The following is a 26,763-nucleotide window of genomic DNA, read 5'->3' on the forward strand; positions in this document are numbered from 1 at the left end:
ATGGGTTAACGGCACTTCCGGGTTCATCAGTCGCTTCCGGTCAGATGCGGACAGATTACCGCGGGGGCTTATGGGTATGTAAAATATATTATAATCACAAAAAATCGTTGATTACAAACAAAATACCATAATCCAATAAAAAAAAGATTAATCGCATTTTTATTTATATTATACTCCAATCGCGTGCTTGATTTGAAGCAGTTTAATGCAGTATAACTGTATAAAGTTATGTTTTTCCCCCGAGCAGGATTTATATAGATGTGATATATATAAACCATAAATATATATATATATATATATATATATATATATAAACCATAAATATACACGAACCACAACGTGTGTGTATTTTTTTTAACGTGTCATCCTGAAATGCGGCGCGAAAGGGATTGTGGGTAAGCTCCGTTGGGACCGCTGCTGACCAATGGGGATATTTTTCTGTCTGGGGTAAATACAGGACGGTTAAATCGTTCAATAAGTCGCTGTGTGGACATAAGGAACCTTTTGTCTCAAGTGGATTCGCAGCTTCTGTGTGAGAGTGCATTAAATGTCGGAGTATTTGTAGCTTTTTAACGCGAAAGCCGGATCGATAGGACACACGGGGGGTCACGTGACTGCTGGAGGATGCTGGGGGTGGGCAGCATCAGCATCATCAGCAGCAGCATCCTCTTTTGCAGTGTCTCCCAATGCCTTTCAGAATGAGAAAGCAAAATGTGTCCCTTATCAAAGCCTTTTTATTTCCTTTAAAGTGCATTTTGGTTTTTGTCGCATGAAATGCACTAATAGTTTTTTTTTTCTCTCTCTTTTTAAAAATCCTTTCCCTAATCCTTTTATCTTTAATGCACCTCATTTAACCCTGCTGTGGTGATGAATGGTGCAGCAGGAATCATGGCTGGCCTTCTTGCCACAGCCATTTATCTTTTTTTGTGCTTCCCATCTAAGGAAGAGAATTCTCCCATCTGAACAAAAAGCCCTGCTTTACAGTAGCACTCAGGTAGGTCATGATCCGTCTCCTGTTTGCTCTTTATTATAATGTTTTTTTTAATCAAATGTTACATTGTGAAGTTACACAAGGCCTAAGATTAGATTGTGCTTCTGCCGTATTAGACACACACACACACACACATGCACACACACACACACACACACTGCATGGGTATTCTGATACTGATACTGCTCGTTGCTTTTCCATTATGCATTTCTGTTTTAGAATGAGATTGTCCATTAGTCTACTGTTCGAAGAGATTTTATTCTTTCTTCATTCCTTCAATGGAGGTTAGAGGTTACATGGATTTGATTGGTTGTGAGATCTCGGGTACCTGCGGTTTATGTTTTCATTGGAAGCTCATCTGCAGCAGGTTTATTGACATTTTAAGAAGTTTGTTCATGCACATTTGTGTTTATTTAAAAAAATTAAGATGTGAGCTCTATTCATATTGTTGAGACGTGAGCTCTGTTGTTTGCTCTGAGTGATGTAATCATTACTGTCAGGCATTTTCCCTGTCTTAGCCTTATTTGGATGGGATTAGTTTAGTTTAGCAGTTTCTTAGTGATATACTTGTAGAATTTTAGTCCTGTACAAATCTCTTATGCTGAACAACTTTGCCATGTGTGGAAAAACTGAGCCATCTTTTGTAAAAGGACTTATGGTCAATATGTAAGTTATGTACAGTTAAAGTAATATTTTAGTAGTATATCCCATTTAGGGTGACATGTTAGTAAAGTTTGCAGTATATCCTGTAGAAAAAGAGTTTAAAAAAAGTTTTTAAAAAGTACATGTTACACAGCAGAGGCTGATGTAAGCCCAGTTGTAATGTCATTATCATCATGTCTGGATTTATTTCTGGTAATTGTTACCGACTGAGCGTTCCTGTCTCTGTAAAAGTTATGCTGTGTTTTACTTACTATAAAACAATGTGTAAAAATTATAACACGTAACATAAAGCAGAAAGAAAGGCTTTTTATTTTTTAAACAGCCAAAGCTGATGTAAGCCCTGTTTAAAAAGGATTTGTTAGACATGGGTAATTTAAGGTGATGTAAGTATGAGCAGAATCTCTGAAACTTTGGAAAAATCCCAGGTAACTTGTATCCCTTCTTATGTCTTAGGATTCCTAACATCCTGAAACAGTCACGGCAGAAATAACCGTCAGAGCCATTAGCTGTATTATACTGTACTGTTAGGATATAAACAATAAGACACATGGTCATCAATGTTATATCATTATATTAACAATATTAACCATACTTATCATATAATACCCAAAAGTAGACTCTCTTTCCTCTTTTAACTACATATAAAAAACACACACACATTCTTCTATTTACTTTATTAACACAGCTTGAGAGTCTTCATAACAGATCGTGACGTGAATACACTTTTTTTTTTTGGGTGCTATTTAATATCTGTCTGACTAAGGGTCCAGGAAAAGCAGATTATTTCACAGTGATGCACAGATCCACTCTGCTTTCCCCTACACACAGAATATAACAATGTAAAATAATAAAAAGAAATCAGGTCTCTGTGTGTGTGCATGGGAGAAAGGTTGAAGTTAAGAAGCCACCTCATCACGGCATTAAAGGTCAGGGTTTAAACTGAGCGCTCGTCCTCGGTTCGGCTGCTGTCTGAGAGATGAGGGAGATACGAGAGCTCTGAGTGTCATCTGATGCTGCGATATGAACCAAAATAGCGCGCAGGCATCATGTTACCAATCATACTGCAAACATGGGTGTAGCTTACGGATACAAGACGTGTTCTAGTAACAAACTGATGGTGGTCTTTTTATTTATTTATTTATTTATTTATTTATTTATTCATTCTGGATCGCCACAGTTCATCAGAGCATGCAGAGAAACGTTATCTCGAAGACTAGAATGTGTAACACTGACAATATGGAGTGTTAGAGCGCTCATTTTTATACTGCATGCGTAGTGGAATAGACTAATATCAACAGATTGAACTAGCGATTAAGGATGGTGTAAAAAAATATGTAGCGCATCCTTTGCAACATCACATGTGGTCACAAACAGAAATACAGCGAAACCTCGTCGTGCAATATAATCCGTTCCGGAGGTGAGCAGTTAAGGTGAAATGTCGTATTGTGAAACACATTGTCCCATAGGAAATAATGTAAATGCAGATAATCCGTTCCAGAAATATTACCAATATTGCTAATTTCCAACACTATTATCATATTTTTGCATATAAAAACAATTATAACATTTAGAAAAGACATGAAAAAGAGTTAAAATATGAAATAATTAGATATTAAACTTCTCTTATGATTCCTCTTGGCACCAAACTGAAAGCGGCTCCCTTTTCAGAATCAGATCAGAAAGAGTTTTATTGCCAAGTACGCTTACACGTAAAAGGAATTTGTTTTAGTGACAGAGCTTCCAGAACAGAAAACAAATGACAAGACAAAAACAGCACGACAAAAAAAAAAAAAAAAAAAAAAAACATTTGACATCAAATGGAGTAGAGTGTGAGATACTTTTTAAATAAGTTATATAAATATCTGAAATCTGTGGTATTATACAGTATATTGCACTATATTTATTGACAGTTGAAGTTTAACTGTTCATGAGGGAGATTGCCTGGGGAAAAAAACTGTTTTTGTGCCTGACTGTCCTAGTGTTTGGTGCTCTATAGCGTCGACCCGACGGCAAAAGTTCTAATAAAATGTGGCCTGGGTGTAAGGGGTCCAAAGTGATATTCCGAGCCCTTTTCCTCACTCTGGATGTGTACAGTTCTTGTGGCGTGGGCAGGGCAGTGCCGATAATTCTTTCAGCAGTCCGAACCGTCCTTTGTAGTCTTCTGATGTCTGTTTTCGTAGCTGAGCCAAACCAGACAGTTATTGAAGTGCACAGGACGGATTCAATGACGGCTGAGTAGAACTGTGTGAGCAGCTCCTGTGGCAGGTTGAATTTCTTTAGCTGGCGAAGGAAATACAACCTCTGGTGGGCCTTTTTAACAATAGAGTCAATGTGAATGTCCCACTTCAGGTCCTGAGAGATGGTCGTGCCCAGGAACCGGAATGACTCTACTGCTGTCACAGTGCTGTTCATGATGGTGAGTGGGGGAAGTGCAGGTGGGTTCCTCCTGAAGTCCACAATCATCTCCACTGTTTTGAGCGTGTTCAGCTCCAGGTTGTTGAGACTGCACCAGACAGCCAGCTGCTTAACCTCACTTCTGTAAGCAGACTCGTCACCGTCCTGAATGAGGCCGATGATTGTGGTGTCATCTGCAAATTTCAGGAGCTTGACAGTGGGGTCTGTAGAGGTGCAGTCATTGGTGTACAGGGAGAAAAGCAGTGGGGAGAGAACGCATCCCTGAGGGGCTCCAGTATTGGTGGTGTGGCTGTTGGACATGAATTCCCCCAGTCTCACTAGCTGCTGCCTGTCTGTCAGAAAGCTGGTGATCCAGTGACAGATAGAGCTAGGAACAGAGAGCTGGTTTAGTTTGGTCTGAAGCAGTGCTGGGATGATCGTATTAAAAGCTGATGAAAAGTCTATAAACAAGACCCTTGCATAAGCCCCTGGTTTGTCCAGATGTTGGAGGATGAAGTGCAGTCCCATATTGACTGCATCATCAACAGACCTGTTTGCTCTATAGGCAAACTGCAGGGGGTCCAGTAAGGGTCCTGTGATGTCCCTCAGATAGGCCAACACCAGTCTTTCAAATGACTTCATGACCACAGATGTTAGGGCGACTGGTCTGTAGTCATTAAGTCCTGTGATTTTAGGTTTTTTTGGAATGGGGATGATTGTGGAACGTTTAAAGCACAAAGGCACTTCACATTGTTCCAGTGATCTGTTGAAGATCTGTGTAAAGATGGGAGCCAGCTGGTCAGCACAGGATTTCAGACAGGCTGGTGTCACGCCGTCTGGGCCTGGAGCTTTCCTTCTCTTTTGTTTTAGAAAGATCTGGCGAACATCCTTTTCACAGACCTGGAGTGCAGGGGGGGAAGAGAGGATGGTTGCTAGAGGTGATAATGGTGGTGTAGAAAGAGGGTCAGGACAGGGGTGTGGTGTGAAACTGGGTGATAATGGTGGTGTAGAAAGAGGGTCAGGACAGGGGTGTGGTGTGAAACTGGGTGTTTCAAATCTACAATAGAACTCATTCAGGTCATCAACCAGTTGTTGATTCCCTGCAGAGTTGGGGGTTGGCGTCTTGTAGTTAGTGATGGTTTTCAGGCCTTTCCACACAGAAGCAGGGTCGTTTACAGAAAACTGATTTTCTAGTTTTTCAGAGTAGCTTCTCTTAGCCTCTCTGATTGCCCTTGTTAGTGTGTTCCTGGCCTGTTTGTACAAGATCCTGTCCCCACTCCTGTAGGCATCCTCTTTAGCCTGACGAAGCTGTCTGAGTTTTGCTGTAAACCATGGTTTGTCATTGTTATATGTTAAAAAAGTCCTGGTAGGGATGCACATGTCCTCACAGAAACTGATGTAGGATGTTACAGAATCTGTGAGCTCGTCCAGATTGGTGGCAGCAGCTTCAAAAACACTCCAATCAGTGCAGTCAAAACAGGCCTGTAATTCCTGCTCTGCTTCACTGGTCCATCTCTTTACTGTCCTTACTACAGGCTTAGCAGTTTTAAGTTTTTGCCTATAGGTCGGGAGAAGATGAACCAGGCAGTGGTCAGAAAGTCCTAAAGCTGCTCTGGGGATAGAGCGATATGCATCCTTTATTGTGGTGTAGCAGTGATCCAAAGTATTTTTGTCTCTGGTGGGGCATGTAATGTGCTGTTTGTATTTAGGCAGTTCACGTTTAAGGTTTGCTTTGTTAAAATCCCCAAGTATAATTAAAACCGAGTCCGGGTGTTGTTGCTCCGTGTCTGTGATGTGAGCAGCCAGCTGTTGCAATGCTGCGTTCACACACGCTTGTGGAGGGATGTACACACTCACAAGAATGAATGAGGTAAACTCCCGCGGCGAATAGAAAGGCTTGCAGTTGATGAAATATGCCTCTAGATCAGGACAGCACATCTTCTTCAATGGTGTCACATTTGTACACCAACTTCCTGCTATCTTCCTTGCTAACATTCTTGGGACCTATGGTGCAATGTCTTTACTAAATATTAAGAAGGGCTTTGCTTGGCTTTCCAAGTTTTTAACGGCTCTCGACCGTACGCGCAACTTACTTGGAATTTGTTTGTTCATATGGGAAAAAAACTGGTTCATATTTATTACAAAATTTCAGTTTTTAGGGCAAAATTTCGTAAGGGTTGGGAGTGTTTGTATGCCAAAGTTCCAGCATCAACCAGGTACAGAGTTTGTATACAAGTTTACTCACTCTATACCGCTTTATCTTGCATTTAGGGTCGCGGGGCGGAGCCTATCCCAGTGGCTTAGGGCACGAGGCAAGGTACACCAAATCCTGGTTGGGTGCCAATCCATTACAGGGCACACACACACATACATAAACACACTCACACACACTACGGGTAATTTTGGGAACGCCAATTAGCCTTACCTGCATATCTTTGGAGTGTGGGAGGAAACCAGAGTACCCGGAGGAAACTCACCAAGCACGGGGAGAACATGCAAACTCCATGCACACAGAGACGGGAATCGAGTCTGGCCTATACAAGTTTACATTGTGTAAATAATGTGTTTTCTTGGATCCGTGTTAACTTCTTAAATTTTGTTTTGTTTTGTTGTAAAATTGTAAAGTTAATTAATTAAGACGACAGTCTTATTAAACAGTCAAACTAATGGGAAAAAGTGAACAGTGTAAATCTTTGGTTCTATTTGGACAGGATTAGCTTTAACATGTTGAGGTTGAGTAATTCTCAAGGTGTTTGTTGGATTTTTTTTTCTCTAGTATGAGGCAGCAAGTAAACAGTCAGTGCTCAAAGTTGGTGTGTCAGAAACAGGGAGTAAATGTGGGGATCTGAGTGACTTTGACCAGGACACACACATTGTGCTGTCTAAACGACTGGGTCAGAGCGTCTCCAAAACAGCTGGACTTGTAGGGTGTTTCCAGTTAGTACGGTGGTTACATCAGTCACAGGGTCATGGGCACTCAAGGCTTTTTGATGTGTTTGTGGGAAGTAAAGGCACATCCCTCTGTCCGATCCCAAGGAAGAGCTACTGAAGGTCAAACTCCTGAAAAGTGAACGGTGGCTCTGAAAGACAGGACTCAGAACATGCAGTTCATCGCAGTTCGCTGTGTATGGAGCTGTGTAGCGGCGGACGGGTTAGGGTGCCCATGCTGCCCCGTGTGCTCCAACAAAAGCTCCTACAATGGACACGTGAGCATCAGAAGTAGATCACGGAGCAATGGAAGAAGGTGTGGCCTGGTCTGAGGATTCAGCTGGGAAACCTTGGGTCCTGACATTCATGTGGATGTTACTTTGACACGTACCACCTACCTGAACATTGTTACAGCTCTTCATGGAAACAAGGTTCTCTGATAGCAAAGACATGACAAAGAGTTCATGGTGTCGACTCGGCCTGGAAATTCTCCAGATCCTGTGTGTGGAAAAAATGTTTTGTTTGAGGATAACGACACTTCAGGAAGAGTTAAGAGCTCAATGTTTGATTACAAACAGAAAGCGCCTAAAGTAAAGGTGATGATAGATCGAACAGCTTTCTCTCTCTTCTACCCGACTGAGGTTTTAGAGATGAAAATAAAAATGACACACAACCACTAAACACCCAAAACTTTGTGCACCCCTGACCATCACACCCATTTGCGCATGTTGAACGTCTCGTTCCAGATTTATTTCTCCTTACCGCTATAATAATGCGCTCGACTCTTCTGGGGAGGATTTTGCACTGGATTTTGGGGTGTGTCCGTGGGGGTTTGTGTTTATTCAGCTACAGGCCCGGAGTGCAGTCAGTGTTCCAGTTCATCCCGAAGGAGTTCAGTCAGGAGGACACTCTAACCGTGACGCAGCAGGTCTACATGGAGCTGGCTTTGTGGATCTCACAGGACCGACCGACGTGCCGGATGGAGAAGTCTCTTAGAGAAAGCCTAGTGAGATGGTCTATGAGGTTGTGTAGAACACGTTGTAGTATAAGGAAGCACATGTGGGTGTTAAAGATGAATAAGAAGAAATGAAATAATAAAACTCCTCATTAGGATGCATTTTTGAATTGTAGTGTCATGGCAACACTAATGACCGCACGGTGTGTTTGGTTTTCTTTTTATTAAAAAGTAAGTAAATAATTTTTTTTTCTTTCCGACCTTAGGACATATTGTTATATACTTTAGCGTTAACATCACCCTCATTTTCCTGCTGTGTTTGTCTTTTCACTCGTTCCTCATCGTCATCATTCAATATTTTATTTGCCTCTGACTCACCGTACATAAAACTCTCCCGCTTTAATGATTGACGTGTGATTATATATTATTATATATTATTACCCAGCAGCGCGGTGAGTCTCAGGACCAGGCCCTGATTGCACACACACACACACACACACACACACACCCCTGCAGAGCCGTCACAGCTCTCTAGCCGCCATGATGCCAGGCCTTTGTTCTTTTTTTTTTTTTTTCTTCTTTTTTTTTCTTCAATCTTTCCACCAAAAAGGTACAAAACCCCAGTTTCCAATCCTTTCCTTCTTCATCTCTCTCTTTTTTGTTGTTTATTTCCAGCCTCTCCTATCGCCCCCAGCTCTCTGGCTTTCTGCAGCTGGTTGCATTTGCGAGCCAGTACTGTCTCTTCTGACACACACATACACACACACACACCACACACACACACACGTAGACAAAAGGCCAGAGCTGCCTGTCGAACACTGCCCCCTTTTTCCTTTGCATCTGCGAAGACACAGGGTGACCCACAGGACAGGAGGAAAGAGAAGAAATCAAAAACAATAATAAAACACACAGGCACACACAGATACTGAAACACACACACACAAACACTCACACACACACATACACACACACACACACACACACACACATATACATACATACTGAAAGACACACAGACACAGAATGGGGCCTGGATGGATCGGGATGCAGCGTTTGCAAGGACCTCGGAATCATGGAAGATTCCCAGTAGACGAGGGAGCAGAGAGATTTAGGGTAGGCACCAGTTCATGCATGTTTGCATTAGTGTGTGTGTGTGTGTGTGTGTGTGTGTGTGTGTGTGTGTGTGTGTGTGTTTATGGCCTTTTGTTTTCTCTCCCACAATCAGAGAAGACAGGATGCTTGTGTTGCCCAGGACTGAAGGGCAAGGCTGCTGCTGCTGATTTTAATTGACAAAAATACCCCCCGCTCTCTTTCTCTTTCTCTGTCTTTCATTCTGGGAGAAGACAAGGAAGGAGCGGAAGCAGGGACATCGGATAAAGGGAGAGGAGCATGAACCGGAGAGAGTGAGAGAGTGAGTGAGTGAGTGAGGGGGGGAGGTAGAGCAGGAAAACGGAAGAGCAAAAACCAGTGCTGCAGAATGGGGTAGAAACGGAGAGGCAAGAATCAAAAAACGAGGCCAGGTACCGAGCCGTGTTTACTGTTTACTACTCCTCCTTCATCTTGCTCTTTTTCTTTTCTCAGGGAGAGACAGAGGGACAGAGAGAGAGAGAGCGAGAGTGAAAGAGAGTGTGTGTGTGCACGATGCTCTTCGTTTCTGGCTTGTGTTCAGCTTTTGTTTCCATCTTAACCTCATCCGTCCATCCGTCCTTCCATTCCTCCATATGAACCCGTTCCTGAGCCTGGCACATGCATGTTCACCGTCCATGAGCGTTCCCGTTCCTGTTTTTCAGGCCTAATCCTTTCTTCAGAGGAGCACTCGAGATCCCGGGCCGTGAACACTCTATCCATGTTTAACATAGATCAGATCAGGAACGACGTTTTTTTCCCCCTCCTTTGATTGTATTTCAGCTTTTCTTCTTTTCAGCAACTGTGAGTAATCCTATTTACAGGTCATCACTCCAGGATCATCCAGACTCGACGCTGCATGACATCAAGGTTTCTGTCAATAATAAAAAAAAAAAAAATCTGACCTAACACGACTCTCTTGACAGGAATGTTCCAGTTCTGACGGAAATGTCTGTGTGTGTGTGTGTGTATGTGTGTGTGTCCTGTGAGGCTGCACTGCAGCACACACATTATGCGAGGGGACCGGAACCGGTTGAAACCGGTTTGAGGCAGATGGGGAACAATGCAGTGACTATGCTACAGGGCAGATAGCAAGGCTTTAAAAAAAATGGAGCAAAAGAAACCTGTTCCCAGGGTCACGTCAGGGTTTCATCAGGTTCTGCTTCCCATCGCAGGTTCCTGCGTGTCCGAGACAGGGCCGGATAGCACCAGCAGTCATGGCGGACGAGGGAAAAGTCACCATTAGCAGCTATTTTTATTATTTTTTTTCTCTCTGGGTCACGATATCAGAGCGTCTGTCCGGGCCGAGACGCTGTTTGTCAGGTGTAACGTGACCCGCGAGTGCTGCGAGGGGAAAAATGAGATTTTTTTCAGTGGAGAGAGAGACAGACAGAGAGAGAGCATGAGGGCGAGAAAGGAAGGAAGGAAGGAAGGAAGGAGGGAAAGAGGGAGGGAGGTGTTTGGTGGTGGCAGAGGGTGAGAGAGAGTGGTATGTTTGAGGGGGAGGAAGGAAGGAAAAAAGGATGAAAGGAGGTTGTTTTGCAGTAAAAATGGTCGGAAGCGAGGGTGAGGAGTGCTTCATTTGCATGCTTTCACTACTCTGTGTGTGTGTGTGTTTTTGTCAGGATCCCTGACTAGATCCTATCAGGTTGTGTTGCTTTGTGTGCTCTGGGGCATCTGATATTTCTGGTAGCTTTGCTCGCTGGCTCGTTTTGAGGCCTTGTTTTAAAACCTTCTGCCTCTCGGTTCTCCATCATACCATCCTCTTTTTCTTCTTTCTTTTTTTTGCTGTTTTTGTAACGTGTTTGTGAGTGTAGATGAATGTGTGTATGAAAGAGAAGAAGAAGGAGGAGGAGGTGGAGATGGAGGAGGAGGGAGAAGGCCATTTTGGCCCTGCCTGTGCAGAGCGTGCAGATGTTAATAACAGTAATGGAGGACATGCTGGCTGCAGTGAGCTTAACCTCTAGAATACAGGCAGCAGTGGGATTAGCGCTGGCAGCTAACCTGAATTAACCCATTCTCGTCTGTCTGCATTTCTTCTTGTTCCTCGATAAACTGTCATTTTTTCTTATCACAACACATTTTTAAAAGATGCATGGCCACATCTGCTTGTGATCCTTCATGGTACATCCAGGTTCTTCATTTAAGCAACTTTATTAAACCACTTTAATCTATCTTTATTTAAAGTATATCAATAAAACATCCTTAATCTTAAACAACATGACGCCTTGATGTGTAGATTGTCAATTAGGTCAGTTACAAAATGTTTTAATCTTTAAGAGTTATTCAGTTTTAGCTAACTTTGATTGGAAAATAATCATCCAAAGGGCCGCATGATGAAGCAGAGTGACTGTTACTATCCCAAAAACTGACACTGGAGACTCCTTCCATAAACGTTAAACAAACATCTACTTACAGGATAATGGATTAATTATTTATATAGTGGACCGTCTGGCCTACAAGTTCAGCATCCATCCATCCATCCATCTATACTGTTCATCCATCCATCCATACATCTATCCTTCCATATAAACATGGATAAATGGATGGATAAGATGGATGGCCCGAAGTAATAATGAGCTCGTTAATATACTCCAGTGATCTGCAGCTGCACCACAGTCATAGCAGCTGTCATAGAAAATTAATCAACTCCTTCTGGCCAATCAGAATCCCTAATGATAATAGGTGGTGCTATGATTGCAATCATGTTTATGCAGATAATTAATCTGTGTATATGTTAATAGTTTAAGGACAGTGTTCAAGTGCTGTGTATTTTATGCCAAGTGAAATTGTTTTGATGCCAAATTAATATCATATTTATTCTTTATCTCTTTCCCCCCCAAAGGGTGTTAGCTCATTTTCATAAGACCATGGGCGACATGAAAACCCCAGACTTTGATGATCTACTTGCGGCCTTTGACATTCCTGATATGGTTGACCCCAAGGCCGCCATCGAATCCGGCCATGATGACCACGAGGGGCAGCTCAAACAAAACGTCCACCATGATGAGGACTCCCACGTTCCCTCGACGCCTGATGTCGGAGTGAGCGTTATTGTCAAGAATGTTCGAAACGTGGATGCCAACGATCACTCACTTTCAGACAAAGATATCCATTCCTCAGTTGAAAACGGAATGCACAACGGGTTCATGGCCATGTCGCCTAACAACAGGTTGAGCAAAGATGGTGAGAAGAGTAAAAAAAGTGGAAATCATGGAACAGAAGTGACTGGCTCTAGGTACAACCAGTTTAGTCCCATTTCCAGTGCTGATGAGTTTGACGATGATGACAAGATTGAAGTAGATGACCCTTTGGACAGGCAAAACAGTTTACCTTGTTTCAGACCAAATCCTCTTACAGGACTTACATCTAAGCAAAAGGAACTTCCTTCTAACTTTTCAGGCAATGGTCCATCTAAGATGGGAACTAATGGCAATCACAGCCATTTAAAAACAGCAAACACCAATACTAATGGTACTTCAGGAAATCATAATGCCTATGATCCTCCAAAACTAAGAAAAACACAGGAACAACACAAAGAGGTGCTCAATGGCCAAGATGGAAAAGAAGCAAGGGAACCAGTTGGTGGATTAAATATGTCCAACCAGTCTCAATCCAAGTCTAAATCATCTTCTAAGCTCTCATCATGCATTGCTGCTATTGCTGCACTTAGTGCAAAAAAAGCCAGTACGGACTTGACAGCTGCTGAACCCCCTATTAGTAAACAGGACTCTCTAAAAGAGGCTAAGGAGAGTCCAAAGGTGACAGAAAAGATCCCAGAACAAGAATCAGCCCTGGAGCTTGCCAAGAAAATGCTTTCCAAACAGCCAGAGAGTCCTTGTAGTGTTACCAGTGAGAACAGCAGCAAAGGATCTCCATCATCGCCTGTTGGATCCACCCCTGTAATTCCTAAAGTGCGCATTAAAACTATCAAGACGTCTTCAGGCCAGATCAAGAGGACTGTCACAAGGGTGCTGCCGGAGTTTGACCCTGAAGGCCTAAAGAAGGGTATTGACTCGGGATCGATTGTGGTATCTTCCTTCTTGTCCTCCCCAACATCAAATTCTGTTTTATCATCTCCTACCCGAACAACACTCCCTACCACAGTGGTGACGACTTCCGGAGGTTCGACCATTGAAGTCACAAAGCAAATGACTATCAAGCCAGTTGCTACTGCCTTTCTACCGGTGTCTGCAGTAAAAACCGCCGGTTCCCAAGTAATCAATTTAAAACTGGCCAACAATACCACAGTAAAAGCCACCGTCATACCTGCTGCATCTGTTCAAAGTGCAAGCAGTGCCATTCTCAAAGCTGCCAATGCTATTCAGCAACAAACGGTTGTGGTACCTGCGTCCAGCCTTGCCAACAGCAAACTTGTGCCAAAGACTGTGCATCTTACCAATTTGAATCTCCTTCCCCAAGCTGCATCAGCTACCGAGCTCCACCAGGTTCTCTCTAAACCTCAGCAACCCATCAAACCTACCATGATGGCCACTCAACCGCCTAAGAAAGTATCCCGGGTGCAAGTCTTGGCCAGTTCTCAGAGTTCAGTAGTTGAGGCTTTCAACAAGGTCCTAAGCAGCATCAACCCTGTGCCAGTGTATGTTCCCAACCTTTGCCCTCCTTCCTCAGCGTGTATTTCGTTACCATCCCGTGGCTATAAATGCCTCGAGTGTGGTGACTCCTTTGCTCTCGAGAAAAGTCTAACTCAACATTATGACCGAAGAAGCGTTCGTATTGAAGTCACGTGTAACCACTGCTCCAAGAACTTGGTCTTTTACAACAAGTGCAGTCTCTTATCCCATGCCAGAGGTCACAAAGACAAAGGAGTGGTCATGCAGTGTTCCCATCTTATCCTAAAGCCCATCCCTGCTGAACAGATGATCTTGGCCCCATCGGTGACTTCTAGTGCCCCCATTTCAACTACAAATCACAGTTCCTCTGCAGGAAATCAGGGGAAAAGTGAGACGACAGTGATTTCGGCACCTTCTTCGGCTCCTGTAGTGGCTGCCATGCCCCTGGATGAAGATGCATCTCGGGTGTGTCGATCGAATTACAAGTGCTTGGAGTGTAACGAGTTGTTTCAGGACGAATCATCCCTGGCCATGCATTATCAGCAAGCTGCCGAGTCGAGTGGACAAGTATGTTTGAACACTACAGATTCACTAATATGAGAATTTAAAAAGCCAGCCTATAATAATTGTGCATGCAATGCAGTATGATACACACAGGACACGAAAACAAAACAATTTAATCTCTGTGTGTAGTTCTTCTGTTCTTTTACAGTACATTCTTTTTATTCTCCTTCTGCTGCAGAAAACCTGCACCATCTGCCAAATGCTGCTGCCAAACCAGTGCAGCTTCGCCTCTCATCAGCGAATTCATCAGCACAAGTCTCCGTACATCTGTCCAGAGTGCGGCGCCATCTGTCGCTCCGTCCATTTTCAATCCCATGTCACCAAGAACTGCCTGCACTACACGCGCCGAGTGGGCTACCGGTCAGTCCCCGCTTCAACTCATGCTGTCATTACTTCATTATGTCATCACTTCACATCATTGTTTGGAAACAGAAGCTTTTTTTGCTTTTCTTGTACATTTTGCTGAACTTCCCAGTTTATGAGGTAGGGGTATCCTGCAAGCATTAATCTTTCAAAATAAGTCATTATTTTACCATCAGCAGTAGCGTTGCCAGGTCTGATGCTTTAACTTTACTTACTTCATTCTGTGGGTAGCTTCTTTTTTTTGTCGATTGGTTTCGGTTTGCGATTATTAATACACAGAACATAAATTCAGCAATTCAGTGCATCCATTCTAATATTCTTTGTTTTAAAGTTATATTTACAAAATTGAGATAACCATCAATATAAAATGGCATTACATTAAAATATTACAGTGGTGGTGGTGGTCTTTCGGCTGTTCCCGTCAAGGGGTCGCCACAGCCAACCATCTGATCTGCACTCCAGAGGCTCTTCTTGACAGAACCTTCCCATTTTATCCATCTTTGGGAGTGTCAGTACATCCTGTGGCTGGGGTTTGGGCACTGGCTGGGAGTTGAACATTTGCCTTCCACTTGTCAAAAGCAGTTTTACCATACTTCTGTTGAATTTTAAATTATTCAGGTTGATTAATTTTAGGTGGATGTAGTGGTTAGCACTGTCGCCTTGCACTCCCATGGTTGAGGGTTAGATTCCAGCATAAGGTCTGTGTGCGTGGAGTTTGCATGATCTCCCCGTGCTTGGTGGGTTTCCTCAAGGTACTCCAGTTTTCTCCCACAGTCCCAAGACATGCAGATCAGGCTAACTGGTGTGCCCAAATTGCCCGTAGTGTGTGTGTGTGTGTGTGTGTGTGTGTGTGTGTGTGTGTGTGTGTGTGCCCCCATAATGGATTGGCATCCTGTCCAGGGTGTACCCTGCCTTGTGCCCTAAGTCTTCTGACATAGGCTCCAGGCCCTCCACGACATCTTTTAAGCACTGTAGAAGATGAAAGATTGAACAAATGATTAATTTTATGAGTACATACTGTAGCTAGGGATGCACCAATACTGACACCAATATCAGATATTAGTCTGATATTATGCTCAAATACCACTTTATGGCAAAGAATTTACACAATTTACCGGTCTCTCGGTGACAGGAGCAGACGCGTTTTTGTTGACTTTAAATAAGAGAGAACTAACATGGCGTTAACTGTAGCTGTAAGACGAGTTTAGCATTAAACTTTGAAGATTGTGGGCTGTATAAAGAGGAATCTCAACATCACTCTACACTATTTTCCGTAACAGCATGCCACTTGTTCCTTACTTATTTTGCTCTTTTACTGTACTTATTTTAAATCTTTTTAACCTGGCAACTCTGCTCAGCAAGTGTGGAGCTCTGAAATTACAGCAACAACCACTGTTAACACTTCTTATTTAACAGCATCAGCATAAGGTCCAATGCTTTTTTTTTTTTTTTGCTCTGTTCATCCTCAGATGTGTTCACTGTAGTGTGATCTTTGCGGACGTCGCTGCTCTAAAGTCACACACCCAGGGCTCGCACTGTGAGATCTTCTACAAATGCCCTATCTGCCCCATGGCCTTCAAATCTGCTCCGGGCACGCACTCCCACGCCTACACTCAGCACCCGGGTGTGAAGATCGGAGAGCCGAAGTGAGTCTTGTCTTCATTTCCTCTACACACTGTTTAGATTAGTGATTGTACACGTTTACCTGTATCATCATCTGATTTGGGAAGAAGAATATAAATGCCAGTTTGCTCCGAATGGCACAGTTTTTGAAACACTTAAATCATTCCTACAAATTGTTTTCTATCAATAGGGCACAGATTTGACTTGATAATCTAATAAGCGAGTCTAATGGGTTCCTACAGAGTACACCCACTTCCTCCTGTGATGTTTTGTTTCCCAAACAGTGACAGATCCAAAACAAATTATCTTGTACAGTAGCTTGTAGATGTTTTTTTTTTTTTTTACCTCCACACCCAGCATCTCTTCCACTAATCAGCACTCGCTAATGAAAAGAGCAGGTGGCTCCTTTGTGCTTCAGCATGACTGTCAGGAAACATAATCACACCTCGACTAAACAATCCGTAATAAAGAGCCGTGACATGTGTATTGACTCTCGCTGACACGTTTGAGTGAACGTCTTTCCATGCGGCCGTTTTTCGTCCATGTTACATGACGGGGAATTTTCCTCTTTAATAACAGATGTGAGTGTGATTGAAACACATCCTGTTCGGTTCAGCCGTGTTTGTTGAGCATGCTGTCATTTCCACGCTGCAGCAACGGGGTTGTTCGGTGTTTCCTCATTACTTTCAGTCTCTCCTGTTTAGTTGCTACCGGCATTTATAAACAATTTCAACAAAGTTTCTGTTTGGATTTAATTAAACAAGTAATTAAAAGGCTGTGATTGGATAATTACTGCAATGATTAATGAGTTTCAGCTGCTACAATTCTTTCTTCCCTAACTGATGCAGTGAGAAGCTTCTCATTTCTTAAGCAGCCATGTTGGAATCGGTATAATCTCAGTATTAGTGCTAATTTTAGACAATTTGTGTGCTACTTCTGAAATTTATGCAACATAGAAGTGACCAATCTCGCTTCCCTAAAAATTTCAAGTTGCTAACTTCTGCCGTTTATGAGAGATGATTTTATATGAGCCCCAAAAGTGGCCTTTTTCCAGTGTTATACTGTCTTGCTTCAAACAATAATCATTTAAAATGCAAATCATTCATATTTGCATATTCATAAAATGCATAAGCGATTTTTATTTTTGGTTTTCAGTAAAATCATAAAAAGAAAAAAATCTGTAGTGTCCGTAACCATTCATGTTGAATTTATATCGCAATATCTTAACAATTTTGCATTTTCGAATAAAATACTTTTTTCACGTTCATGTCTTTTCAATTGAAAAGCCACCTTTGCCCAGTAAGAAAGTACACACAGTGTGATGAGAACCCACAGGACTGGGACTAAACAGCTGCGTGTCCATACAGTGAGAGACAGACTGCTTATAGCTGCTATAATGCAAGGTTCTGCTCTAACATAACTCTGTTCACAGACATTCCAGAACCATAAATGGAACAAAACAAATATTAAACATTGTCCTTAGTGGGAAAAGTAAATATTCGTGACAGCTGATTGTTTTCCTGTAACAGCTTGGCACACAGTGTTTTATTATTTACACAACGGCCCCTTTTTCTTTTTTTTCCCTTTTATTTTGTAGGCTGATCTACAAATGCTCCATGTGCGATACAGTGTTCACCCAGCAGATTCTTCTCTACACGCACTTTGACCAGCACCTTTCCAGTCAGAAAGTGTCCGTCTTCAAATGTCCGGACTGCTCCATGCACTACGCCCAAAAGCAGCTCATGCTCGATCATATTAAGGTGATGATGGAAACGAGCGCGGCCATGTTCAAGATTTACTTTGATACCAATAACACTGTTTTTGTGTAGTGTTTATTTCGCAGAACGTTCCCCTTAAACATGTCTCCGTTCCCTTCTAACAGTCAACGCATGGGACGCTCAAGAGCATCGACGGTCCCCCGAACCTCGGCATCAATCTACCGCTCAGCAGCAAGCCCATCAACTCCATGACCCCGAACTCCAACAGCAAAGACTCGTGTCCCCTAAACAGCCTGGATAAAGGGGACAAGAAGACATCGTCGCCTTTGAAGAAAACCGGTAACGAGACTGACATCCACAAAAAGCCCGTCTCGTTGTCCATGTCATCCTCGTGTCCTGGCTGGACGTGTAAGGAGTGCGACCGTCTCTTCACACAGAGAGAAGTCTTCATCACTCATATGAAGAGAGAGCACGGGAAGGTAATAATGAGAGGAAACCCTCTGACTGTCAAGCTAATCATAAGTCCTGCATTTTAATTGTGATTTTAAATAATAATAATAATAATAAAAATAATAATAATAATAATTATCAATAGCTTCCAAAAGGACCTGAAAGAAAAAATATAGTATAGAATAAAAACATTTTTTTAGATGTAAAATAGTCCTTTGATTGCGAGATCTCACAAAACTTCATCCCGGGAGACTCTAAACTCAAAACTTCACCTCTCGGGTGCTTTAAACTGTGCTTGAAAACGCGATTTAAGACCCACCATCATCCTCTAGGTTTAACCAATCATGGACTGAATTGTTGTAACCAATCGTAACACAGAAGGCGGGAATTCCTTAAAGTTTTCCGTGTGTTCTTTTTTTACTATTTCAATAATAATCAACTCATAAACAAATAAATAAACCACTTATTCATACATACATCTGGTTTGGACTGACACTGAGGTTTAATATAATTAAATTTAATAACAAATATTTTCCTAAACTGCGCTTAAAAACACAATGATTCACATAGCTTAATGTTTCTAACCAATCGCAGACCAGACTGAATTGTTGTAACCAATCATAAGAAAAAGGCGGGATTATTTTAATATCATTATTTAGTCACCTACAGTAATTATATCTTAATGTGTTCAATAATTTTTTTATTGTAAAAATATAATGCTTAATTATTAAATAATGCAATTATATATCCATAAATAATAATAATAATAATAATAATAATGATAAGTAAATACCTTTATTTAAATAAAATAATAAATATTAACACAAATATTGTGCTAAACTGCACTAAAAATACAAATATTGACTACACTGATATACACTCACAATCTCTGCCATAAATTTTTTTTTTTCTTTTCTCCTTTCATGTATCATTATTTTTGTATTTTGTTTGATGATGTTCCTTAAGGACGTCAGTACAGGGCACTAAGGTCAAAGTAAAGTAATGAAGTGAGGTTAGTGTAGTGTTTTCTTCTTTCCTTACATCACTTTTCCAATAATTACTATTTATTAATAAATAATCACATGATGCATTTATCCATTTAAATTATAGTTAATTAAATGTCATGGACTAAGTTAGATCTTGAAAGTAAAAAGACAAAAAAAATAAATAATTATTTAGCTTGTAAGTTACCAAGAAACTGCAAAGATGTATAACATCCACATCAGAAACATGTCACGTATCGGCTCTGTGGTTGTATAACTGAGCTGCGGCGGCGCGAGCGGTGTGTATACAGCGTATAATTTGCGATAATCGGAAATCAGCGATGATAAGAGGGAACGTACGACTAGAGTTCTTTACCGTTCATGCCACTGAAGGTGAGGTGAAGTGGACTCCATGCACAAATAATGGCTCGTAAATGAACAGTCTGAGCCGCACCGCCATGAGCAGGATAATACTAGCCCTTTAAAGAAAAATAACACTCGTTAGCTAAGTCGTGACGCGCGTGCTGATAAGTTTAAAATGCACATTGAGGTGATTACAGCACCGACGAGGACCGAACAGCACGGACGGCTGATTGTTGTCACAAAACAGATCCATGAGTGCGTTTCTAAACTGTGTGTACTCGAATGATTAACAAAAGCCGTCTCTGCTGTGAGCACTAACGAGGCATTATTCGAAAGCTATGTAGGCTACATTAAAGTCAGAATCCATTCTCCACAGCAGAGTGTTTATAATGTTTCTGTCTTCGTCTTTTTATTACTTTTTCTCTTTGCAGCAACTGAAGAAACACCCGTGTCGTCAGTGCGACAAGTCCTTCAGTTCCTCACACAGTCTGTGCAGACATAATCGCATCAAACATAAAGGCGTCCGAAAAGTTTACTCCTGTCCGTGAGTATCGCTGAGACCCTGATGTGAATGATTAGAACAATTAAGATCTCATTTTTATATTTGTTTTTTCATCTATTCTAAGCTAAAAATAATCTGCTGATCTTTAATGTGATCAGTGATATTATTATTATTATTATTATTATGATTATTATTTGAGGTTGAAGCCCACGTACATGTCTGTGTGTCTCTCTGTACAGCAGAACTCTCTGTCTAACTTATTAATACAAAGAAATCCCATTCTGTAAGGTTGAGTATCTTACGCCTTGTTTACACTAAGTTGTCCTTCTTTGGTGCTCAGACAAATACACTCCCTGTTCGGTAATCGGAGAGTGAATCACAGATGAGAAATGGAAAAAGTAGATAAAAGGATAAAGATGAAGTTTTGTCTTAAAACCACTCCAGCGTGTTAAAATTCACTTATACCACTTCAGCGCTGTTATTTCAGCCAAAGTGAAAATATGAACTAATCCCAGTAAAAATATTCTAATTAATATCTATTGGTGCAGGTGTTTGTTTACATTGGTTAGCGCATTAGTAGATTATTTTAAAGTAGATTATTAAATCCCACACATAACTTTTCATAACATCACTTTTACTCAACATTTAGATTTTACTTATGGTGCAGATTAAACTTCAGGCAAAGATCTAAATACTGCAAAAGATTCAGTAAATTCTGTCCAGACAGATTTTGTCACAACGTCACACAAAACTGTCTGGACAGTCAGTGTATAATATGTAAAAGTTATCATTGAAAGAGTGAGTTTTATATATAAATATATATACAGTGGAATATGTGTGTGGGAATATGTGTTGTGTGGGAAGCCGAAAGGAGGAGGGGGTGGTAGGGGGGCTGTACAGGCGAGAGTGTGTGCACAAACGGAAACACTTATCTGTTTTCCTTTTTTAGGGTAAAGTGCATGTTAATTAATTATTTTTATGTATTTATTTTTTTGGGCTGTAGAACGAATAATTAGAGTTTCCATTATTTCTTATGGGAAAAGAGTGTTTTGTAATACGAGCCCGCTTCCAGGAACGAATTATGCTTTTAATCCGAGGTTCCACTGTAATATATATATATATATATATATATATATATATACAGTGGGTACAAAAAGTATTCAGACCCCCTTCAATTTTTCACTCTTTGTTATATTGCAGCCATTTGCTAAAATCATTTAAGTTAATTTTTTTCCTCATTAATGTACACAGCACTCCATATTGACAGAAAAACACAGAATTGTTGACATTTTTGCAGATTTATTAAGAAAGAAAAACTGCAATATCACATGGTCCTAAGTATTCAGACCCTTTGCTCAGTATTTAGTAGAAGCACCGTTTTAATCTAATACAGCCAGGAGTCTTTTAGGGAAAGATGCAACAAGTTATTTACACCTCTGCCATTCCTCCTTGCAGATCCTCTCCAGTTCTGTCAGGTTGGATGGTAAACGTTGGTGGACAGCCATTTTTAGTTCTCTCTAGAGATGCTCAATTGGGTTTATGTCAGGGCTCTGACTGGGCCATTCAAGAACAGGCACAGAGTTGTTGTGAAGCCACTCCTTCATTATTTTAGCTGTGTGCTAAGGGTCATTGTGTTGTTGGAAGGTAAACCTTCGGCCCAGTTTGAGGGCCTGAGCACTCTGGAGAAGGTTTCCGCATTCATCTTTCCCTCGATTGCAACCAGACGTCCTGTCCCTGCAGCTGAAAAACACCTCTACAGCATGATGCTGCCACCACCATGCTTCACTGTTGGGAAGTCTAGGGAGGGTTCTGGTCGTCCCAAACGTCTTCCATTTAAGAATTATGGAGGCCACTGTGCTCTTAGGAACCTTAAGTGCAGCAGAGTTTTTTTGTAGTTTATTTTGTAACCTTGGGTAACCTTTGGGTGCCTTGCCACAATTCTGTCTCTAAACTCTTCAGGCAGTTCCTTTCACCTCATGATTCTCATTTGCTCTGACATGCATTGTGAGCTGTAAGGTCTTATATAGACAGGTGTATGACTCTCCTAATCAAGTCCAATCAGTATAATCAAACACAGCTGAACTCAAATGAAGGTTAGAACCATCTTAAGGATGAACAGAAGAAATGGACAGCACCTGAGTTAAATATATGAGTGTCACGGCAAAGGGTCTGAATACTTGTGATATTTGACTTTTTCCTTTTTTAATAAATCTGTAAAAATGTCAAAAATTCTGTGTTTTTCTGTCAAAATGGGGTGCTGTGTGTACATTAATGAGGAACAAAATGAACTTAAATGATTTTAGCAAATGGCTGCAATATAACAAAGAGTGGAAAATTTAATGGGGTCTGAATACTTTTCGTATCCACTGTATACAGTATTTGCAGGTTGCAGGTCAGAACATCTCATTTACTGGAAATAACCCTCTCATGTTCATGTTTCTTAAATTTGAGTCATATTAGGTCAGATTTTGACAAAAGACATTTAAAAAAAAAAATTTTAATCAATGTACTAAGGTTTCTTTAGTTGAAACTCAGGGTTTTTTTGTCCTCATTTCTTCCTTCAGGCACTGTCCGGACTTCACACGCACTTTCACCAAGAGGCTGCTGTTGGAGAAACACATCCAGCTGATGCACGGCATTAAGGAAGCCGAGAGGAAGTCGGGTCCGGAGTCCGGCAGTATGGAGGAGTCCACTGTTAAAGACCAGGTGGATTTTATTAGCTAGCTCTAAGGAACAAGTTACGTTAAGCTAACCTGCATTTCTGATGTATCAATCAGGAGTGTACAGTGTAAACAGGAACACGTATCAGCTCAGGGGAATGTAACCTCTCTCCTTCACCTGTCCTGGATTAGTGTGGAAAAGTCAGAGGAATATAATGTTTTTCATAAGGTGTAAATGCTTCTGTTTACACTTCAGCTTCATCTGTTATTGAGGTTCATGTTAACGAGGTAAAAAGTAACGGCTAACTAACGAGCTCGAGATAAACGCCCTTCTGCCGGTCATGTTACGAAAATGTTTCCTAAACAACTAACATCCTAAATAAAAAAAGGATTTTATGATATACATAAAGGTTTCATTTAGTACATCTGGGTACAAACGAGCTTATATACTGTAGAGTGAAGGATACAGTGTGGAATTCATGAAAAATTATTCCACAAAACGCTCGGTCAAAGATATACAGTTGCGACTACGTTTTTTATAAATCGACTTGTGTGTGTAACACGACTCTGAATACTCGGAACTTTCCCTGTCTAAACACTAACAAAGGTTTTAGCTCTAAATTGTAAAGTTTGTATACACTCTCTGACATTTGTGTGTGTGTGTAGGTACGCAGTCCAAAGCGTAAGCTGAACTCTGACGGCGAGGACGCTGAAGAAGAAGAAGAGGAAGAGGTAGAGGAGAAGCGGCGCGAGGGAATTCCCAGTCAGGGGCGCACGGGCTCCTCGTGTCCGCAGCCCATGAAGAAGCTGAAGGTGAGCGTGTTAAAGACTCACCGGTGCGCCGTGTGCAGCTTCTCCACCACCGAGCTGCCGCTTTTCCAGAAGCATCTCCCGTCGCACAAGACGGACGGCTCGTCACACCAGTGCTCCGAGTGCGGCCTGTGCTACACGTCGCGGCACTCGCTCGCTCGCCACCTCTTCATCGTGCACAAGATGAAGGAGCCTCCGAGCGCCGAACAGCAGGAGAACGCTCCCAACGTGCCGGACACGCAGTGCAGGGTCTGCGGCAAGACGTTCGACACGGAGCCGGCTTTAAACACGCACATGCGCACGCACGGCATGGCCTTCATCAAATCCAAGAGACTGAGCGCGGCTGAGAAATGAGAGTTTCTGATGTCTGTAAAAAAACCTCAAACTCTCACATAGACTCGTGTTTGGGACACAATGAGAATCATGGAGCAGTAAAACTCGGGAAAACAGACTGGGATTTTATGGAAATGTAAAAATGGGAGATGTGCGGCAAAAACACGGCCTTAAACACAAATGTACATGTGGGAATACATAGAGCTAGTTGTTTTGTTCATTAAAATGTGAAAATGTGGATAGAAGGTGAACCACGGAGACGTCATACGTCTCGATCCTGCATCTCTGTACGCCTCACGTATAGCCGACTTCTATTATAAATACACATATATATGAAAAGTGTAAAGATATAAATAAGCACACTTGTGTGTTTGAGGATATGTAATATATTTAAAGTGGAATATGTGTATTTAAATATCTATGAAAAAGGCATTTTGTACACTTTATGATAGATGTTTGTATGGATGTCCCATAGATCTTTTATACGGCAGAAGTTTTATTTTCTATTAGACCCGTCTCGTCGTCGTGTTCTCGAGCGAGCCAAACGTGTCGAAAGCTGGTCGTCTTTACCAGGTTCCAAGCGCATCCGCTTGGCTTAAACGCGTAATTCATTTCGAGATCCTTTATTAAATTAAACTGTTCGTTCGGATTCAAAACAAAAAGTTTCAGACGGAATTTTACGGCAAAATGTGCAGCATGTGAAAAGCAAAGACGTGTTTTGTGTCTGCAAACCTCATGCACTGCGGAAAGCAAGAGAAATATTTTTAAACTTAGCAACACCTAGCTATAATTTCTTGAAAGATGATTACGACAAACCAAAATGGAAGATTATTAATCATTTTTATTTCTAGTTGAATTTTACCAAAATTGTAAACAAATATTTAAAGTATTCTATTTTCCCTGTTCTAATTTTCCTTCTTTAAATAAATCCTTAAAACTAGCAAAATTATCTGCCAATATAAAAAAAAACGATCTTATTTTTTGGGGTAAAATTTGATTAGAAATAAGTTCAATAATCTTATATTTAATTTGTTGTGAAATTATTTAAAGAAAATGTAGATAAATGTACCTCTGTTCAAGATATTTTCACTTGCCTAAATATTTTTTGCAAGTGTGTATAAATCATTACACTCACCTGCTCACAAAAACTGTATATTTCTTCACAGTGCCGTGCAAAAGTATTCACACCCCTTGAACTTTTCCACATTTTGTCACGTTTATGTATTTAAATGTGTTTTATTGGGATTTTATGTGATAGGCCAACACAAAGTGGCACATAATTGTGGAAGTGGAAGGAAAACGACACACACACACACACATACACAGACAAAAAAAATCTGAAAGTGTGCTGTGCATTTGTTTTCAGCCCCCATTACTCTGATACCCCTGACTGAACTGCACAGATCACCTTCAGACGTCACCTGATTAGTAAACAGAGCCTAAAAAAGTAGATAAAGAGTCCACCTATGTGTGATTTAATCTCAGTATAAATACTGTTACGTAAAAGCCCTCGCAGGTTTGTAAGAGAACATTAGTGAACAAACCGCATCGTGTTTCGTTAATGTTCTCTAACAAACCTCCGAGGGCTTCACGGAGCAGCTGTATTCATACTGAGATTATTTTAAATGTATAATTCTCCTTCCACTTCACAATCATGTATGAGTGCAGATCAATCCCTGCTATCCGTTATCACCCAGATGAGGATGGGTTCCCTGTTGAGTCTGGTTCCTCTCAAGGTTTCTTCCTATTACCATCTCAGGGAGTTTTTTTCTTTCCACTGTCCTCGGCTTGTTCATCAGGGACAATCATATCATTTTGATTCATACACGCTCAAATTTCCTACACAAGCTGCTTTGTTACAATGTCAATTGTTAAAAGTGCTATACAAATAAATTGAATTGAATTATGTCCCACTCTGGTGGTCTGTCACATACACTCACAATAAAGTACATTCATGTTTGCGGTTGTAACGTCACGGGATGTGGAAAAGTTCAAGGGGTGTGAATACTTTTGCAAGGCACTATACATCAGAATAAGTCTGTGTTAGCGTCTGAATTCAGCCCTCTGAGTTTACACCTGGGGCTAAACTCGTTCTTTAGGCCAAAATACTCTCTTCATTTTTTTTTCTTATCATGACTTTTTAGATATGATTTATTATGTAACCACTACAGATTCCTGATATTTTAGCACTTTCAGCCACTGCCAGAGGACCTTATCAAACCCATGTGTCCCAGCCTTCGTCTTATCCTCCTCTCCTGAAAGATCCTTATGAATTGAGTTTCATATCAGAGCTTTTTATTTTGTATTTTACTTTCTTTACTTTCCAGTTTCATCGTCATCTGCTGAAATACACGCGCAGGGCAAAACGCTGCATTACCGGTATGTTTTAGTACTCATGTAACCCCGTAAAATTCGGGTGAACATGTTCTGCCCTGCTATTCAGGTTCATTTTAAAGTCTTTCAAGCAGATTAAGTCTTAAAAAATATTTGCCAGATTTGTTTTCCTGCCAATTCACAGGTGTATCATTTAGCTGGGCCGCTCCATCGTCTCCGCCGGTTGTCCTGACGCGCTCGCGTTCCACAGAAGAATGTGTCTATACTCCTGAAAATGGAATGTTTTCAAAACTGTTACTCGTTAGCTAAGGTGTTTTTTTTTCAACATGTACATCTGGTGAGACATTAGATATTGTATAAGCAAATCACAACAATAAAATATTACAGTGCTGCATCTGTTCAGAATTTTCACACAGGACACAGGTTGGAT

The 26,763-nt window shown here is 41.2% G+C and overlaps 1 protein-coding gene across 5 annotated transcripts; it reads left to right on the top strand.

The window, feature by feature from the left end:
- The first annotated feature begins 909 nt into the window (after window positions 1-909).
- Window positions 910-25,536, top strand: znf532 (zinc finger protein 532). Of its 5 annotated transcripts, XM_053478867.1 has the most exons (10): window positions 8,543-9,044; window positions 9,275-9,342; window positions 11,902-14,197; window positions 14,373-14,554; window positions 16,027-16,203; window positions 17,778-17,940; window positions 18,063-18,377; window positions 20,126-20,238; window positions 22,761-22,902; window positions 23,523-25,536. In XM_053478867.1, exons 1-10 carry the CDS (start codon window positions 8,955-8,957, stop codon window positions 24,018-24,020), a joined length of 4,044 nt encoding a protein of 1,347 aa, XP_053334842.1. In that variant the 5' UTR covers window positions 8,543-8,954; the 3' UTR covers window positions 24,021-25,536. The 5 variants fall into 5 exon arrangements, with proteins under 5 accessions (XP_053334841.1, XP_053334842.1, XP_053334838.1 ...); XM_053478866.1 differs by lacking the exons at window positions 8,543-9,044; window positions 9,275-9,342 and adding an exon at window positions 910-994 and having other exon boundaries at window positions 23,523-25,535; XM_053478863.1 differs by lacking the exon at window positions 9,275-9,342 and having other exon boundaries at window positions 23,523-25,535.
- Window positions 25,537-26,763: the final 1,227 nt, after the last annotated feature.

Source organism: Clarias gariepinus, chromosome 19 (genome assembly GCF_024256425.1).
Source record: "Clarias gariepinus isolate MV-2021 ecotype Netherlands chromosome 19, CGAR_prim_01v2, whole genome shotgun sequence".
In the NCBI taxonomy this organism is placed as follows: domain Eukaryota; kingdom Metazoa; phylum Chordata; class Actinopteri; order Siluriformes; family Clariidae; genus Clarias; species Clarias gariepinus.

Bases quoted from the DNA above. Each gene is read 5' to 3' on its own strand.
- znf532 (XM_053478867.1), top strand. From the start codon at position 8,955: ATGGGGCCTGGATGGATCGGGATGCAGCGTTTGCAAGGACCTCGGAAT. The intron at 14,198-14,372 runs GTATGTTTGAAC...CTTCTGCTGCAG, and splicing joins CTGCCGAGTCGAGTGGACAA to AAAACCTGCACCATCTGCCA. The intron at 14,555-16,026 runs GTCAGTCCCCGC...GTTCATCCTCAG, and splicing joins ACGCGCCGAGTGGGCTACCG to ATGTGTTCACTGTAGTGTGA.